Source organism: Pteropus medius, unplaced genomic scaffold, assembly GCF_902729225.1.
Source record: "Pteropus medius unplaced genomic scaffold, Ma_sr-lr_union100, whole genome shotgun sequence".
NCBI lineage: Eukaryota > Metazoa > Chordata > Mammalia > Chiroptera > Pteropodidae > Pteropus > Pteropus medius.
This window is the reverse complement of record NW_024349800.1, coordinates 38,020,500-38,037,817: the sequence shown is the minus strand read 5'-3', so window position 1 is coordinate 38,037,817 and position 17,318 is coordinate 38,020,500. Positions and strand designations below refer to the sequence as shown.

The 17,318-nt window shown below is 49.6% G+C and overlaps 1 protein-coding gene across 1 annotated transcript; it reads left to right on the top strand.

Annotated features, from left to right (window-relative positions):
- Window positions 1-12: 12 nt before the first annotated feature.
- ABCG8 (ATP binding cassette subfamily G member 8) lies at window positions 13-16,826 on the top strand. Its single transcript, XM_039887281.1, has 13 exons — window positions 13-211; window positions 3,776-3,877; window positions 5,001-5,151; window positions 7,961-8,199; window positions 8,715-8,847; window positions 8,960-9,229; window positions 10,831-10,993; window positions 11,082-11,165; window positions 12,065-12,264; window positions 12,702-12,778; window positions 13,478-13,745; window positions 14,725-14,852; window positions 14,944-16,826. The coding sequence occupies exons 1-13, from the start codon at window positions 161-163 to the stop codon at window positions 15,079-15,081; spliced, it is 2,004 nt and encodes a 667-aa protein (XP_039743215.1). The 5' UTR covers window positions 13-160; the 3' UTR covers window positions 15,082-16,826.
- The last annotated feature ends 492 nt before the right edge of the window (window positions 16,827-17,318 follow it).

The window sequence follows — 17,318 nt, the reverse complement described above, 5'->3', positions numbered from 1 at the left end:
TCTGTGTTTGTGAGAAGGCTTGCCAGAGAGGAATGCTGGGAGACAGATGGTGGGTCATTGAACAAGGGCCAGAGGTTGCTCAGCTCTGGGAAGGAAAAAAAACGTTGACACTGGCAGGCAGCAGCTAAGGTCCAAAGGAAGCTGCAGCAAAGGGGCACCCATGGCTGAGGAGAGAGAGCTGCGTATCAGGACTGCTCCCCAGGATGCCTCGGTGAGTGATGGAGAGTCAGTCACCTCAGTCCAGTAAGGGGAGGGTGGATTGGACCTTTCTTTCTTTCCTCAGGAACTTTTCGTCCTTACTCACCACCAGGACTACTAACAGCGAGAATGGGCAGCAGGACTTCATTTCATGGGCATCTAAGGGCTGAGGGGAAAGGATTCATGGGTCAGGGGTTGGTGGGGGGCCTCTGAGGTCACTTCCTGCCCTGAGGCACACTCCAATAGGGAATCGATGTTCTAGTTGGTGACTTGGACTGATCTAGCTTTATACTCATGAGACTCCATTGTAGCCCTGTCCTCACACGTGCCAGGGACTCTGCGGTATCTCCTTTGTGTGGCTGTCGAGCTCCGAGTCTCGGTGTCAGTAACAATGAGACAGGATTGCAGGTGACATTTATGGCAACACCAGACTTTATGTTCAAAATAAGGCTGCAGACGGCAGTCATAAGATCCCGGAGCTAGTAAGAATAGGCAACAGCCAGGGGACCAAAATGTTGGGGTCCAGGGTTTCTGCCCTCATTTTACATGAGAAATGTTTACTTGCGAAATGGCCTTTGGCTAAAGTTGGGGTTTGGGCAGGATTTGAAGCAGGAGGCTAAACTGGAAGGTAGAAAGGAAACAGCTCCCCACTCTGCACCGTTGCCTCACCCCCACCCTGCTTTTCTGTCTTTGCCTGCTGTGGGGAGGAGGGAGAGAAAGTCAAGAGCCACCGAAGACTCCATACCCAACAGGGAAGGCCACAGGCGACCTGAGCTAACCTTCGGTTGCTAGGACCCGACTTCGGCCAGGCCCAAGGAGCCCCCCATTCCTAGTCAGCTCTGTAGCCACAGCAAATAACCAACTCTGCTCTGTGAATATCCCACGGGACCAGTCCTCACCAGGAAATGACTCCTAGGAGCCGTGACTGCAATGCTTGCAGCCCGAATAGGATGTAAAGTCAGAGGTGGCTTTGGGGACACTTGCTGCCTGGAAAATCTGACAGTTCAGCCACCACAGCTTGGGCAGAAAAGAGCTGCCCGAACTCAACACCCAGGAATGTGTGCAGGAATGCCTGCCATTTCCAGTTTTCTCTTCTCCAATCCTGTTACTCAAGGTGCCAAAACAGGAGCATGAGGGCTAAGCATCATTTCTCTAGATACTTTAAAGTTATCAATGGAGCTAAGAACTGTTAAATAAGACGGTTTCTCTCCTCTTACCTCGCTATACCTTCCCCACAACCCGGAAGGCCAGGCGTAAATTTAGAAGTTCTAGGACTTCTCTGAGAGGTAGCTAGAAGGTGCTGACATGGAGGAACCAAGCCACAACCTGTCCCCCTTCTCTGCCCATCCCAGCTCCGCACATGACCTCACACACCCCTACGTGGCCACTCCAGCCTGCCCACCCACTTTCCATCTGCACTCTCTGCAGACAAATGCCCCTCTGTCCTGGGGCACGCAGTTGGGTGGTGCTGTCAATGCCCAGGGAGTTTGGCCTGGATGAAACTTACACGGGCCCTGGGCGTGGGCTCCCAGTCATTTGCACAGAGAATTTTGGGGTCCTGGGTACCTGGAGTGGCAAGTTCCTTGGCCCACAGGCTCCTCAGCCCATGGCCGAGATCATGGCCAGAGGAGGATAAGAGGGTCCCAGGCCTCAGGGCAGAGCCGTGTGAGATCTGGTCTGAACATTTTAGAAAAGGCCTGGGTTTGACCCTTCAGCCAAGAACAAACCCTGCGTGTTTTCCCTGGCATGAGTCCTCAGCATGTCGCCACTTGTCCGGGGCACGGGCTCCTCATCTTAGAATAAGGACCTCGTGTTCTGTGCTCCCCAGGTTTCCTTCCTCTCGATGCTTCTGACTCAGGAATTTGATCAGAAGTTAATACAAGGAGAAATTACAGTGTAGCCCAGCAGGAGCCGAGCTGGTTACCTACAAATAAATCTGCTTTTGCTTTTTTGGGTGTCATCTGTCAGAAATTCAAGTGATGTTCTGACAGTCGTGCTGATTAAGATGTCAGCCGAATAGATATTTAAGTATTTGAAAAATATAGAGAGTTTGTCAAAACTTTAGGAAGAGTCTAACAAATTCTTCCTGGGAGCAAGGAAAATATTTCAAAATGGAACAGAGGCTGTCCCCAACCCAGGCATGAATTCTCTTCCTCGGAAAGTCGAGCTTCCTGTGGAGCTTCAGAAAGCACAGTCCCTTCACAGTTGTTGGGGTCGCAGGCTGGCCCATACCTTCCCAGGGTGAAGGGGGAGGAGGAGCCGAGGAGCAGGGAGCACTCACCTCTCCCCTTCCCTTTACCTGTCTTCCTGTTCTGACATCTCTTTCCCCTGGGCCCCAGCACCCTTCACCTGCTCAGAGCACCTACCTGCTATTTTCATGTAGGTTCTAAGTCATGTTATTTTCACATACAGCACATTGGGTATACAGTGAAAAGATACCCTGATTGGGTGCCCGAGGTCAGCCTACCTCTATGCCTGGCCTGTCTTGCGTTATGCTAATCACCTGTCTCATCCAGTAAAATCTAATCTTCTCAAAGACTGTCTTTTTCATTGCCCCATCCCAAATTCCATGCCTAAAGGATGATGGGGGCTCCCAATAAGTGTTTGTTGGATGCTTGATTGATTGAAGGAACACATCATTGTGAGAAGGGCAGCTCTGAGGAAAGAAGACAGAAATCAACAGGAACTCATTAATGAATACATACTTTTCCCTGCACTGCAGAAATGGAAGAAAATTTGAATGCATTAAAAAATGGAAAACTTACTTGGGCCTCTATGATTTAAATGATTGAATTGATAAAAATAGAAGGAATTCAGATCTGCAGATGGTTGGTATGATTCAAAGGCATCGGCTGATACCATGAAACATTGATTTGTTTGACGTACATTCAAATATAGCACCACTCCAACAATGGCAACGAGATGGAGGAGGAGGAGAGAGGAAGAAGAGAGGAGGAGGGAGGAGGAGAGGAGGAGGAGGAGGAGGACGGGACTTTCTCTGAACTCTCCCAAGAGCATTTTGAATAGCTTCGTTGTGCAAAACTCCTCATCAAAACAAGATGTAACGTTTCTAAGGATGACGTCTTCACAAACACTGAGCGTTAGCCTGTTGATAGCTGTTTTTCTCTAACATATTGGATCTGTAAGGCTGGTTTGGCATTAGGAAGTATAAAGTCAGATGCAGCGGGGAGAGGACGAAAGGCCAGTTCCCGGCGCAGGTCTTCCCAGAGCGGACACTCACAAAGCTCTCTCCTGGTCCGAGCCTGGACTTGTCCAGCACAGGCTGCTTAGGTTCAGGTTGCACCAGACTGCAGGTGGGGATCCCTGGGCCCGGGAGCTGTACTGGGGGGAGGTTCTAAAACTCTCTCTGCAGAGAAGAGGAGACAAGCCCGCACTGATGCTGCTATTTTCTCAGAGCCGTTGAGTTTCACCTGCCCAAATGCGTGTCTTGTCAATTCGAGATCTCAATCAACCACAGGAGCTGCTGCTCTCATCTCTCTTGTCTCTTTCGTCCATTTTCTCCTACGTCCTCAGTGGCTTCCGAAGGAGCCTCTCAGCTTGTCGTGTCTCCCTGCAGGGCACCCAGGAGAGCTTGTTCTCCTCTGAAAGTGACAACAGCCTCTACTTCACCTACAGTGGCCAGTCCAATACCTTGGAGGTTCGAGACCTCAGCTACCAGGTAGAGGCACACCTGAGAATAAGGTGGGAGGAGCGGGCAGGAAAGCCAAGTGGAAGGGAAGGGTGAGCTCATCCTGAGGGTCCTCTGCTCACAAAGACAGGTCCAGTCCCCATTGCCTCACGTGTTAGACGACTTCCTCCTACTGCGCATGTCACAGCTAGAGGCTGCGAGGCATAAAGAATGAGACTTTGTTAACACATAAAGCAAACTGTGTGAACCTATGGGGGAAAAAAATCTATAAAACTCTTTTTTAACTTCATATTTTGAAATAACTTTAGACTTTTGATAAAGTTGCAAAAATAGTGCAGAGTTCCCGTTACCCTTTGTCCAACTTTCACTAATGTTAACAGCTTGCTTACTGACTGCAAAATTATCAATTACGGTATGATACTATTAACTAAACTGCAGACTTTATGCAGATTCTATTCACTTTTATATCTTCTTCTTCTTTTTTTTTTTTGGTAAAATGTACTGTTGCTGGAGCTAATAAAATATTTAAAGTGCAAGTGCCTTTCGAAGGCTCTCCAGAGTCCCCCGATCACTTTCAAAGACCCCTATTTCCCACACACCTCCCCTGGGGCAGACCCCAGGTGGCCCAGATGGAATACGGTAGGGCCCGGGATGGTGAACCTCAGAGGCTCAAGTCCGGCTTCCTGTGGATGTGAGTTAGGACAAGCAAATGAGCCATGACACATCCTTTCTCTGCTCCGCTACTCGCTAGCTATGTGACCCTGAGCAACTGACTTAACTGCTCTGAGTTTCATCTGTAAAACGGATTATAATCATATCTATGTTATAGGTTTACAGTGCAGATTGAATGAGATAATGGACATAAATTGGTTAATACAGTGCCTTGCACATAGTAAGCATTTGGTAAATTATTAGTAAATTACTATTATCATTGAGAGCAGGCATCATTTTACTTCGTGTTGTATTTTATTTCTGTTCTGCTATTGCACATGCTTTCCATGTCCAGCTTCTATGTTGGGTAGACCCTGGGTGGGGGCCGCTCAGGCCTGTTGTGTGTCAGCAGGAGGATGCCTCCTGTAGAGAGCCGAACAGAAGTTACTGAAGCCCCTGAGCCATCTGGCTCTCTGAGGAACCTGCCAATGTCTCCTCCCAGGTGGATGTGGCCTCCCAGTTGCTTTGGTTTGAGCAGCTGGCTCAGTTCAAGATGCCTTGGACATCTCATAAGGACTCCTGTGAGCCAGGCATCCAGAACCTGAGCTTCAAAGTGAGGAGCGGGCAGATGCTGGCCATCATCGGGAGCTCAGGTACCACCAAGGGGCTATACTGGGGCAGTGGGATGCAGAATGGTCCCTTGGGCTCAAAGCTCTGCTCCTCCACTCACCTGCTCTCAAGTACTTGCTGAGAATCATGAGTGTGGAATCGTGAGTGTGCCTCTCGTAGACGGTCAGAGCTTCTGTCTCTGGTTAACACCTGTGTGGAGACAAAGCACAAAGCTTTCCAAGATCATCAGGCAGCTTTAGAATTTAATGTTCTTTTCAGGGGACTCCTCCGCCACAAGGAGCACTCATTCATTGTTCCCCCACAGCTGGATTCCAGGTTATGGTCAGACAGCGGGTAGGCACAGCCCTGCAAGGCTGACATGACCTTTAACCATTTGCACAGATCTAGATTCTTGGAGTGCCTCAAGTAGTTGCCTCAGCAGGCCAAACTTAATATTATAGAATGCCAGAGTTGAATGGGGTCTCGGAGAACAGAGTTCATTCTTGTCATTGTCTTCTACCTTTCTTCGTCCTTACCAGTTCGAGAGCATCTTTAAAGGAGGATGTTCAAATGATGTAGCCCTCAATGCTTCTGGAGTGTCCTCCTGCCCTTCCCCCCACACCTTCATTGACAGATGAGGAGAGTAAAATCTAGAGAAATACAGTTTTATCTACCTAAGGACATAAATTTAATGCAGACCTAGAACTAGAACTTTGGCTTCCTGATTAAGATATCAAAGCATTTCTCCCTTACATTGTATTAGAGAGAGCACTTTATCTTTTAATTAATAATTTCCAGAAGTCCAGATAACTCAACTTTTTAACCATCTGCTTTAAATTTTTACAGTCTTCAGATAAGGAAGTTCTATTTATTGTCTAACCAAAGATCAAATGAGATAATGTGCATAAATGCACTTTGTAACTGAAGCAACCCCACGAGTCAAGTCCCACCCTGTTGTGGCCCCTACCTCGGCAATGCTGATCTAAACAAGGATAAAGTGGATACTCCATAGGCCAAGTATTTTTGTTTGTAACCCCTGGTGGCTTTTCTTGTTATGTTTGCTTCCCCTTCACGAATTAAGAATCTAGTGGACACATAGGCACTTACCAGATGCTTCCACAAAGCCCTTGAGTCATCCTAGTTAACCCTCACTACACGCAGGCCTATAACTGTCATGTTTCTGATTTGTGGCGGAGGAAAGTAAAGTTCGGAGAGGTTACACTGGGTCGTCTCCAGGTCTTCTGACCCTAGGTTCAGAGTTGTTTAACTTCAGGTTTACTTAGCTGAAATAGTTAAAATAATTTCTTAGAAAGGTTTATCAATAACACTTTCTATGACTTTTACTCTACTCACCAAAAAAAAAAAAAAAATGGTTATAATTTTCTTCAAAATAAACTAAAACAGCCCCAGGCATTTTCGCTTCTTCTATAAAATCTGCAGTGCCAGAGAGGTTTTGCAGTGAATGAATTTACCGCTTTGGAGATTCCAGCCGTCTTATAAGGGTCTTGGATTCTGGAGGGTGTTTTCTCCTGGTTCATAAGGGTCTCTCCAATCTTACCAGGTGCTGGGAAGACCACTCACCACTCACTTCTCACAAACTTTTGTTTAGGAAATGTGGCCTTTCTCCTCCCTGATTTGGGACCCCACAGTGAGAATGTTGCTTTGAAAGCCTAGATCTGCCATCTGAGGCTAAGCTGTGTGCAGGAACCTTTCTGGTTTCTCTACTGGCCATTTTGCTCCACATAAGTTCTCAGGGGCCTTGAAGGAGGTGCACCCAGGCAGCAACGTGCAGGTCACTTTCCACCCTGAGAACCTGTGGCCCCTATGCAGAAGGATCACTGAAGAAGCTTCTTGAATTTTGGTTGTTGCACGAGGGCTGTGAGGCTCCTGCAAGAGTCACTTGCATATGGCGAGGAGAAGTTGTTACATGATATGTATTGGCACTTCCCTTGTTTGAAAACAACTTGGAAAATTTACTCTCCAAAAGGAAATTTACAGTAAGGATACCAAAACCCCACCCAGGGAGACTGGACAGAGCTTTTCCCCAGCTCGTTTGCAAGAAGGTGTTCTCAGATTCATTCACAGCTTCAACGTCTGTCAAGAAAGTCACATTGAATGCTTTCAGAAACCTGGTGCAATCTGACACTTACCTTCCCAAATCCAGAGCAATCACTGTGCCATTCAGAAGTGGATGGTGTGAATTTGTGTGCAATGGACCATTTGTTCTTAGACAGATTGAAGAGCACCCCTGATAAAAAATAAGAGCGTGTAGAGGGTAGAGAGAAATGCAGAACGCGCATGTACACTGTGCTGTAATTTTAAAGTCATTTCCACATCTGTTATTTCTCTATTTTTTCCTCCCTTATTTCAGAAAATAGATTCATTTTTGCATTTTTAAAAGACATCTCCAAATTAGTCCTTCCCACAATGCCAGCTTCTGAGCCCAATGAGTTGAACAATGAAATATTGCTGGCATGTTTGCCAGCCTAAAATAGTTAAGCTTCGTGAGTACAATTAATGACAGCCTTGCTTTTGGGGGAGGGGACATACACTCCAGAGCCACACATGCCTGTGGAGGCCGGGATTCCATCCTTCTGTCATGCAGCCACTGGCTGACCTGGCCTCAACCCGCAGCATCAATGTGCCTCTAGCACCCCAAGGCCTCTCGAGTTGGCTTTGTGCAAAAGGCCTCAGACTCCAGCTGCTGGGGCTCCCTCATTTAAGGCTTCCCACTGTGCCATCTCCCCTAGGAGCTGGTCACTTCTGCAAGGACAGAGCAGTCCAGGCAGCAGTGGCTTCCAGGCTGGCCCCCGAAGAATCTCTGATCTCAGGGATGTCTCGGTGGCTTTGCAGGTTGTGGGAGATCCTCTTTGCTAGATGTGATCACTGGGCGAGGCCACGGAGGCAAGATTAAATCAGGCCAAATCTGGATCAACGGACAGCCCAGCACACCCCAGCTGGTGAGGAAGTCTGTGGCCCACGTGCGCCAGCATGACCAGCTGCTTCCCAACCTGACCGTCCGTGAGACCTTGGCTTTTGTTGCCCAGCTGCGCCTGCCCAGAACCTTCTCCCAGGCCCAGCGTAACAAAAGGGTAAGTAACTGACCCTGGCGACCCCAAGAAGCCACGACATCCGTCCCTTCCCCGGCCCTCCCTCCCTGTCTCAGGGCCCAACCACACAGTCAAGTTTGAGCAACCCAGCTCACCATTCGTTCATCTGGAAAATTCTACCAGGTACTCAGCGCTGCCCTTCGGTACTCTTTTAAAGCCCCGTAACCCTCTGTAAGCCATCTCAGCCCCTCTGGTTCCCTTCATGGCAGGTGGCAAAATGTGTGGCGAGTATTTATTTACTTGTTTGGTGGTCCTCCATGTAGGCAGGGAGCCCAACTCTCTTGTCTCCAGCACATGGCCCCATTCCTGACACACGGCACGGTAGGCATGTGAGAGCTGCTCAGGACAGAAGCAGGGAACAAACCATGCATCAGGGAAACAAAGGCTGGAGCTTCAAAGCCGCCTGGAGGAGCAGGCGTTTTTACACTCTGGGGCAATTATGTCTGGCGAGGCCCGTGGAGGTGGCCCCTGAAGCCCTGGGCTCCTCTCCCCTTCAGGTGGACGATGTGATCGCTGAGCTGCGGCTGAGGCAGTGTGCCAACACGCGCGTGGGCAACGCCTACCTGCGGGGGGTGTCAGGGGGTGAGCGGCGGAGAGTCAGCATTGGGGTGCAGCTCTTGTGGAACCCAGGTGAGGCCTGCGGGTGCCAGATGGGGCGTGAAAGGCCTGTGTCACCTCCCTGGCTTGGCCTGGTCCAGCCAGAGTCCTGCTGACTTACCAGGCTCCTCTCTCTGTCGGCAAGGAATCCTCATTCTGGATGAACCCACCTCTGGGCTCGACAGCTTCACAGCCCACAACCTGGTGAAAACTTTGTCCAGGCTGGCCAAAGGCAACAGGTTGGTGCTCATCTCCCTCCACCAGCCTCGGTCGGACATCTTCAGGCTGTTTGACTTGGTCCTCCTGATGGCATCCGGCACCACCATCTACTTGGGGGCAGCCCAGCACATGGTCCAGTATTTCACGGCAGTCGGCCACCCCTGTCCTCGATACAGCAACCCCGCTGACTTCTATGGTGAGCCGGCCAGGCCTGTGGCCTGGTACACAGGGCAACCCCACACCCCCAACCCTGCCAAAGCTTGTTGAAAAGATTCAGGGGAGAAATTCACAGAGGCTTCAGGAGAGCAGGACAGAGGACTGGGGTGTGGGCAGCAAATGCTCGAAATGAGGACCTGAGAAAAAGCAGCGTCTGACCTAGCCACTCTTGTGTGCATAGACTCCTGGCCCTGTTGCCCACCCTCTCCTTCCAACACCCACCCTCCAGCCCGCCACTAGGATGGGCACTCCCTCCGCCCGCCAGCCTTCGCCCTGTGCTCTCACACTGTGAACTCGTAGAGCGGTCATGCTCCCTCCCTGTGCTCAGATGCCAGGCTGACTTCCTGCAGTGTGTGAACTTCAGGTCAGCCGTCCCCAGATAAGGGGGCAGAGGGCACCTGCCAACCTGGCCACAGGGAAAAACTGCAGTAACTCTGGAGAGAGGTTACTAAATGTCAAACGCCCATAACAGACCTTAGGAAAGAAAAAAAAACCTCTTTTTTCTTTTTCTTCTTGTTTTATATTAGCATTTTTTTTTTTTGATGGGGTCTCTTGCCTATACACGCTAGGGCCAATTCAGGGCCTGGCTGGGGTGCAGGGCCTGGCAGTGCCCAGGGAGTCTGGAGTTCTGAGCTCCAGCCTTGCACGCTCAGGGGACACATCACAGTTTACAAGAGCCTTCCTAGACATTACCTTGCCTTGAGATTTGCCATGAAAATAGGAGGAGGGAAGAGACAGAGAGGTTAAGAGGGTAAGAGGAAGGGAGAAATGAAGGGAGGGGAGACCCCTTTGGGTTGGATCAAGGCTGGGCTGGGCCGGCCCTGCTGTGATGGGTAGGTGTGCCTTTCTAGCATGGCAGGGCCCCTGAGAGGAGGGCTGTGATCTGGGGCTACCAGGTGTCCTCACAGCCATTAATGGAGGCAACAGCAGGTCAGCCTGGTTCTCCAACTTGTCACACTGGTGCCCTCCCCTGGGAGCAGTGAGAATTTTATTTACAGGTGGCTGAGCCCTGGCACCCTTCAGCCAAAACATTCTTCCCATTTGGGCAGGCTGCTTGAGATGCCAAATTACTAATTTACAGTAGCCAGGAGCCCAGACTGCTCAGCCCTGCCCTGGCCAGCCCACCTTCTCCCCAGGGACAACACACCTGGCAGGCCAAGTCCTCACCACAAGCTGCTTGGACAACTGAAGTTGGAGCCAGGGCATAACTGTGCCACAGCCTTTAGCTCCAAAAGTCTGGTGCCTCCTTCTCTGTCCTGGGGATGTCCCCATAATGAGCCTGGGTGGTGGGACAGGGGGCCGGGGCCCAAGGGCCTCCTCTATTGCTCCCTACCTGATCCACTGCTCCTATCCCTGAGGCAGGCTTTCTGTAGATGCAGCCAGGCCTGGCAGGGCAGAAGCCAGCCCTGGGCAGCTCTCTGCCCCTCTCTGTTCTGACCGTCACTTCACGGTCCACTTGCAGAGGGGTGGGCAGCATGTCCTGGACCCGGGCTGACCAGCACTGTGGGCTGGGCTTGTACCGAGCTCCTCGCCTGTGAACGCATACAGGGACCAGGTCACCTCTACACCCTCTGCTTGCAGTGGACCTGACCAGCATTGACAGGAGAAGCAGAGAACAGGAAGTGGCCACCAGGGAGAAGGCACAGTCACTTGCAGCCTTGTTTCGAGAAAAAGTGTGTGACTTTGATGACTTCCTATGGAGAGTGGAAGCCAGGGAGCCAGGCATGGGCACTCGTGCAGAGAGGTAGGCGGGCCGGGTGGCCCGTGGCAGAGAGCACCCTGCAGGAGGTGTCCACCCCCACAGCTCCATGACGCACTCTCCCTCCCGACAGCCTGACCCTCCAAAAGGACATCAACAACCTCCTGATTCCCACCAAGCTGCCCGGCCCCGTGCAGCAGTTTGCCACACTAATCCGGTAATCGTCTGCCCCTTCATGCCTCCACTACCCCACCACACCCCGAAAGTCTTTGTTGTAGCAAATTAAGCTCTTTCTATTTGAAGAGATTTTCAAGGAGGAACTAGAATTTGAAGTGATCGAAGAGGTCAGTCTTTTGAGAAAACCCTCCTCACCGAGCCCAGCACCAGCCCTCCCGGTGATACAGAGCACTCCTGTTATTTTAATTTTTTAAACAAAATCAAAATATGTTTACTGGCCTGATGATCATAGAAATCACCTAGTACCATTGTGAAAAATTCAGACAAAGCAGGAGAACCTCAGGTGGAAAGGGAAGGTTTCCTGTCATGCCAGTCCTTGGAGGACAAGAGACCCAGTGTTTGGTCTGATCATGTTTTGGGGCCCATAAACATTTCAGTAGATAAATGGGATCATGCTCTGCATATTGTTCTGTAACTGGTTTGTTTCGTTTTGTTTTTCATCGAAATAGTGCTGCTACCTCTCATCTGGTCAGGTCTTCCTCATTTCAATCTAGTCATGATGCATTTCCTCTCTGAGTCCATACTGATGGTCAGATGATTCTTAGGCTTTTGCCATTACAGGTAACTACAGCCGACATCCTGAACACATCTCTTTATGCACCTGATTGGTTATTTCCTCAGGATGACTTCTTTAAGTTAAATGACAAGGCAGATACATCGATGATAAAAGTAACAGCCAATTTACTGAATACCTACCATGAGACAGATGCTTTCATCAGTGAGCTCATTTGCTCCTCGCAGTAACTCTGTGAGGTGGGCATGGCTGTCCCCATTTTACAGGATGAGAAAAACGAGGCTTACAGAGATTAAATGACATGGTCAAGGTCACAGGACGAGTGTACGTTGTTCCCCTGGCACCTGTTATTTTTGTTCTCTAAGTCGTCAGATTTCCAACGACTTCCGAGACCTGCCAACCCTCCTCATCCACGGGGCGGAGGCCTGCCTGATGTCCCTGATCATCGGGTTCCTCTATTACGGTCACGGGGCCACCAAGCTCTCCCTCATGGACACAACGGCCCTCTTGTTCATGATCGGTGCTCTCATCCCTTTCAATGTGATCCTGGATGTCATTGCCAAATGTGAGTGTCGCCTGCTCCCTGTGACCAACACCTGGAGCAGCTGGAGCCCATGGCGTCAGCGACTCTGAGCTGATCCAAAGCAGACTTGTGTTGCTCTGAGCTCCCAGGGAAAACAGGTTTGCTGAATAATTTCGCCATGATTGTGAAATAAAAGATGATCATTGTTTTTAAAGTTCATGCATTAATATTAATACGCAAATGAAAACAAACTACCATGGAGTCGGAGGAAGTTCTCTCCCAGCAGGATTTATATTTGACAGCAACGCACAAGTCACAGAATTGCAGACATCTAAATCAGGATGATTTTGCTCTGCTTGTTTTTATAAAAATATAAAACATTTAGGCAATATAGTTTAAATGGTACTAAGAGAGACCCAAAAACAGAAACACTGAAAATTATTTTTACTTTTTCATTCTCCTTGTCTCTCCTTGTTTAGGTCACTCGGAGAGGGCAATGCTTTACTATGAACTAGAAGACGGGCTGTACACTGCTGGTCCATATTTCTTTGCCAAGGTGATTGGTCGGGGCTGACAGTGAGCAACTGCGCCAGGTTGGGTGGAGGGGCAGAGACAGCCCCACCACATTGTACAGAAGTTACAGAGAAGCATTTTGCTGAACCGGGGGCCCAGGCATCTGTGGCCGTAGATGCCACATTCCCTAGGGGAGTTTCAGAGACTTGATATATTTGAAACATTTACCAAAAAGTCAGGACCGTGGGCCAGGAACGACCTTTTCTGGTCAGCAGAAACCTAAAAAAGAAAAGGTGGGAAACATCTAGCATTCATTCTTCACCTCTCCAGTCCCACCACATCTCCGGGAAGCAGGTCAGGTCAGGCGGGTGTTAGTTACTGTCCTCATTTCAAGGAAGCGAAGGCTCAGAGAGGTTACGTGGCTGTCTCAAGGTACAAGGTATGAGCAGGCGGGATGGGACCTTGAAACCAGGTCTTATGAGAGCAGATACCTGCTGCCTCCCTAGAGAAAACTGCTCTGAACTGTGCCAGAGGGAGCATATGCCATCTGCAGGGGAGAGCCAGCTGTGAGCTCATGCTCGAGGGACCCACAGGCCTGCACCCACCGGCCCTCCTCCTGCAGCCTGACCATTACCAGGAGGGAAGGCCGGCATCGCTGGAGGTTGCCGTCTTTAAATGTTTAAAAAATAGTGGCAGGTAAAGGCATTGGCTCCACATCCTTGTAAGGGCTGCTTTTTTGCAGATCCTAGGGGAGCTTCCGGAGCACTGTGCCTACATCATCATCTATGGGATGCCCACCTACTGGCTGGCCAACCTGCGCCCGAGCCCTGAGCCCTTCATGCTGCACTTCCTGCTGGTGTGGCTGGTGGTTTTCTGCTGCAGGATCATGGCGCTGTGTGCCGCCGCCCTGCTCCCCACCTTCCACATGTCTTCCTTCTTCGGCAACGCTCTCTACAACTCCTTCTACCTGACCGGGGGCTTCATGATAAGCTTGGATAACCTGTGGACCGGTGAGGCCTGCTCCCCACACCTGGTCAAGCTTTTTGAGATCTTTTGGATTCCGCCTGCTTTGGCCTGGGGATGGGAACTCATCATTTAAGTCCAACTCAAGGGTGGTGCTTCCAGGAGCAGGTGCCCTGGACAGCTGTCTTGAGTGCCAAGGGAATAACTCCACAAGAGGGTTCAGATGGTGCCGTTTTATGAATCCCAGCTGAAACAGGAAGTCCCTCCTGACTCTCCCTCCCCTTCTGTAGCACCAGTGAGCCAGGTCAATTCTGCCTCCCAAGGCTTTCTGAAATGTCCTTATCCCCAGTTCTGCTCTTATCATCTGACCTTGGGCCACTGCAATAGTCTGGTCTCTGTGCCCTGGTTCCTCCACGTCCCTCTCAACCCTCATCCATGCAGTGACCTTTCTAAATGCAAATCCATGTTGCTGCTTTGTTTGAACCCAATTGGGAATGGAGGAGGGGGCTGCTCGCCCTCCGCTCTCTCTACCCAATTCTTCTGAGGCCCACACACACTCTACGCCCTCCTCTCTATGAGAAACTGAGGCACAGCTATTCTGTACCTGCCTCAGCTCCTCTCCTCTGCCGGGCCTTTCCTTACCTGCCCGAGTAGGGGTCACAGCTTCCTCCACCACTTGATACCGCCACAAAGTCAGGACACAGACTCAAAAGTCTCTGTTTTGGGGCTGCTGTGTCTCCACAGCCAGTCAGCTCTGGGAAGCCGGGCACGCGCCAGGAGGGACACCAATTAATCACCCTCTGGAGTTGTTATGGACCCACGTGTGGTGACCCAGCAGCCACTTGCCAATCCTTACACCCCCATCCCTCCTACTCCCTGACTCCCCACCCTAGTCCTTGTCCCAATCTGCCCCTGCTCCTCAGGGGACTCACGTTCCCAGGAGCAAAGCCACCACGGCCCTCTCTCCATGCTTCACAGGGAACAGGGGTTAGCCTGTGGGAATAATGTGACTCTCACGGTCCTCAGTGCCTGCGTGGATTTCCAAAGTGTCCTTCCTCCGATGGTGTTTCGAAGGACTGATGCAGATCCAGTTTAAAGGGCAAACTTACCACTTGGCGGTTGGCAACCTCACCCTCCCTATCCCGGGAGACGTAGTAAGTAGCTGAGGCTGTGGACTCTCAGTAGATGGCATTCATCTGAATGTCTTCTTAATCATAACGAGCTCACTGATGTCTGTGTCCACAGATCCTCAGCACCATGCACCTGGACTCGTACCCACTCTACTCCATCTACTTAATCGTCATCGGCATCAGTGGTGGCTTTGTGGTTCTGTACTACGTGTCCTTGAGGTTTGTCAAACAAAAATCAAGTCAAGAATGGTGATTCACGCCCAGACTCCGGCCCACTGGTGGGGGACTTGAGCAGACCCTTCCACTGTACTCCCTTTCTCCCGAGGAGCCCCTTCCTGGGCACACGGAGGACAGCGTGAACACAGATGCTCTGCCACATCTGGCCCACAGCACTGCAGTGGCACAGGCTGGCCACAGGATGGCAGTAGAATAAAGACAGTGGAAAGGGATTCCTGATCACTGGCCAGAGTTTGAGATTACTGGGACTGTGAAAACCATATTTGGGATCCCCACAATGTTGCTAATTTATTTCCTTTTGATCTATATTTATATACAAGATGGGAGCAAATTAGGTAGGAATTGAGTAGGTATGCCATGCAAAAATTGATAGGGCCCAGGGGGAGCGATAACATAATAGCTAGTGGAACATTTGGCCTTGTCTTCCAGGGTCCCTAAACTCTGTGTTAAGCCACTCTTGAGCCAGAACATGCCTTGAAACCTACTAGTGAGATGCTATCCCTTCTTTTTGTGTGGGGTCGTGAGCTCCAAAAGCCAAAATGAACAATTGAAAATTTATTGAGCATCTACTCTGAGGCAGGTACAACTTTATGTGAGTCACATTCAGTTCTCAAAACAACCCTTTGAAGTGAGGTGGATGGTATCCCATCTTATAGGCGAGGAACTGAGGCACAGACAAATTCGGTACGCTAAGTAAAGTCACACAGTACCAAGTGGCGGGGTCACATGGGGGCAGAAAAGACTTTGAGGCCTTGAGAAGCTAGAGGGCAGAAAGCAAAGCCTGACCCTCTGTAAGGCTTGGAACCCCAGGAAAGCTCCAAAAGGTGAAGAGTTTTGTAGAAGTTGTGTCTGCTCAACCAGGCCTCTTACAGCTGCATTCCACTGACCCTGGCTGTGTCTCAGGACCAGCCTCCAGCCTTCCACAGTGGCCAGGGTCTGGGATGGAACAGACCCAGGTCACTTGCTTCCTGCCTAAGCATTGAGGACCATTTGACCCCAAACAGGCACACAGAGAACAGGGAGGGGATTGTTCCCAAAAGAAACCCAGAGTCTGGAACCAAAACAAGGGGAAAGGAGTGTGTTTAAGAGGGGAACGGTAAGCCCCCGTTCCGTAGGTTCCGTAGGCCTTTGTGACTTCAAGTGTGGTTTTCTGGCCAGAGCGTGGGCCTTGCCTGGGGGCTGGTTAGATGGGGAGAATCTCAGGCCACCCACCCGGACCCACTGAATCTGAATCTGCATTTTAAGATCTCCTGCTGATTTGTAGGCACATTCGAGTTTGAGGAGCAGTGCTCTAGCAGAACCCCCTTATATGATACAGCCATCGAACTCAGTATATTCACAAATGACATTATAACTTCGTTACGTTGCCACTATCCCATAGGGAGACCCCATTCGAGATTCACTAATTGTTCTGACAAAGTCCTTCATAGCAAAAGGATCTAGATCAGGATCAAGCGTTCGATTTAGTTGGCAATTCTCTTTGGTCTCTTTCAGTTTAGAACAATCCTCAACTTTCCTTGACTGTCATGACCTTGACACATGAAGCTTTTTGTAGAATAACTCTCAATTTGGATTTGTCTGGTCTATTTTTGTGATTAAATCGAGGTCATGCACCTTTGGCAGGAATAGCACAGAAGAAATGTGTTCTTCTCATTGCATCCTATCAGGCAATTTCAATTTGTCTCATAATGATGACGTTTGCTTTGGCCACTTGATCAAAAGGGTGTCTGTCAGGCTCCTCCACAGTCAAGCTTCTATTTCCCCTCCTTTTCTAATTAGTAAGCAGTTCACAGGTAGGTAATTGAAACTATGTAAATTGCTTGTTCCTCATTAACCTTTCCATTTAATCATTTAAAAATGTATATCAATATAAACTTATGATTTCCTGTTTTAATCAATGGGTTTAATCCTTTACTAGCATTATTAATTTTGATGCTCAAATTGTCCCTGATTTGGCCATGGGAGGCCATCCAGGCTGGTTTCTGCATCCTTTTGACATGTCTCCATCATTCCTTGAATACTTTCTTTCACAATAAAGTATTTTAGGCTCATCTTACACTTTCCCACCCCCAGTTCTGAAAGCAGACATTTCTCTAAAGAATATTCGTTCCTTTTAGCGGAAAATGGTATTTAAAAGCCAAGATCTGAGTGATAATCATGCTCATTACTATTGGGGCATCACCGCTCTCATAATCTCTCAGTGGACCAAGCTAGGAAATATATATATATTCACATTAATACATCCAGTTCCAA

Bases quoted from the DNA above. Each gene is read 5' to 3' on its own strand.
- ABCG8 (XM_039887281.1), top strand. From the start codon at position 161: ATGGCTGAGGAGAGAGAGCTGCGTATCAGGACTGCTCCCCAGGATGCC. The intron at 3,878-5,000 runs GTAGAGGCACAC...GTCTCCTCCCAG, and splicing joins TTCGAGACCTCAGCTACCAG to GTGGATGTGGCCTCCCAGTT. The intron at 11,166-12,064 runs GTAATCGTCTGC...TTGTTCTCTAAG, and splicing joins CAGTTTGCCACACTAATCCG to TCGTCAGATTTCCAACGACT.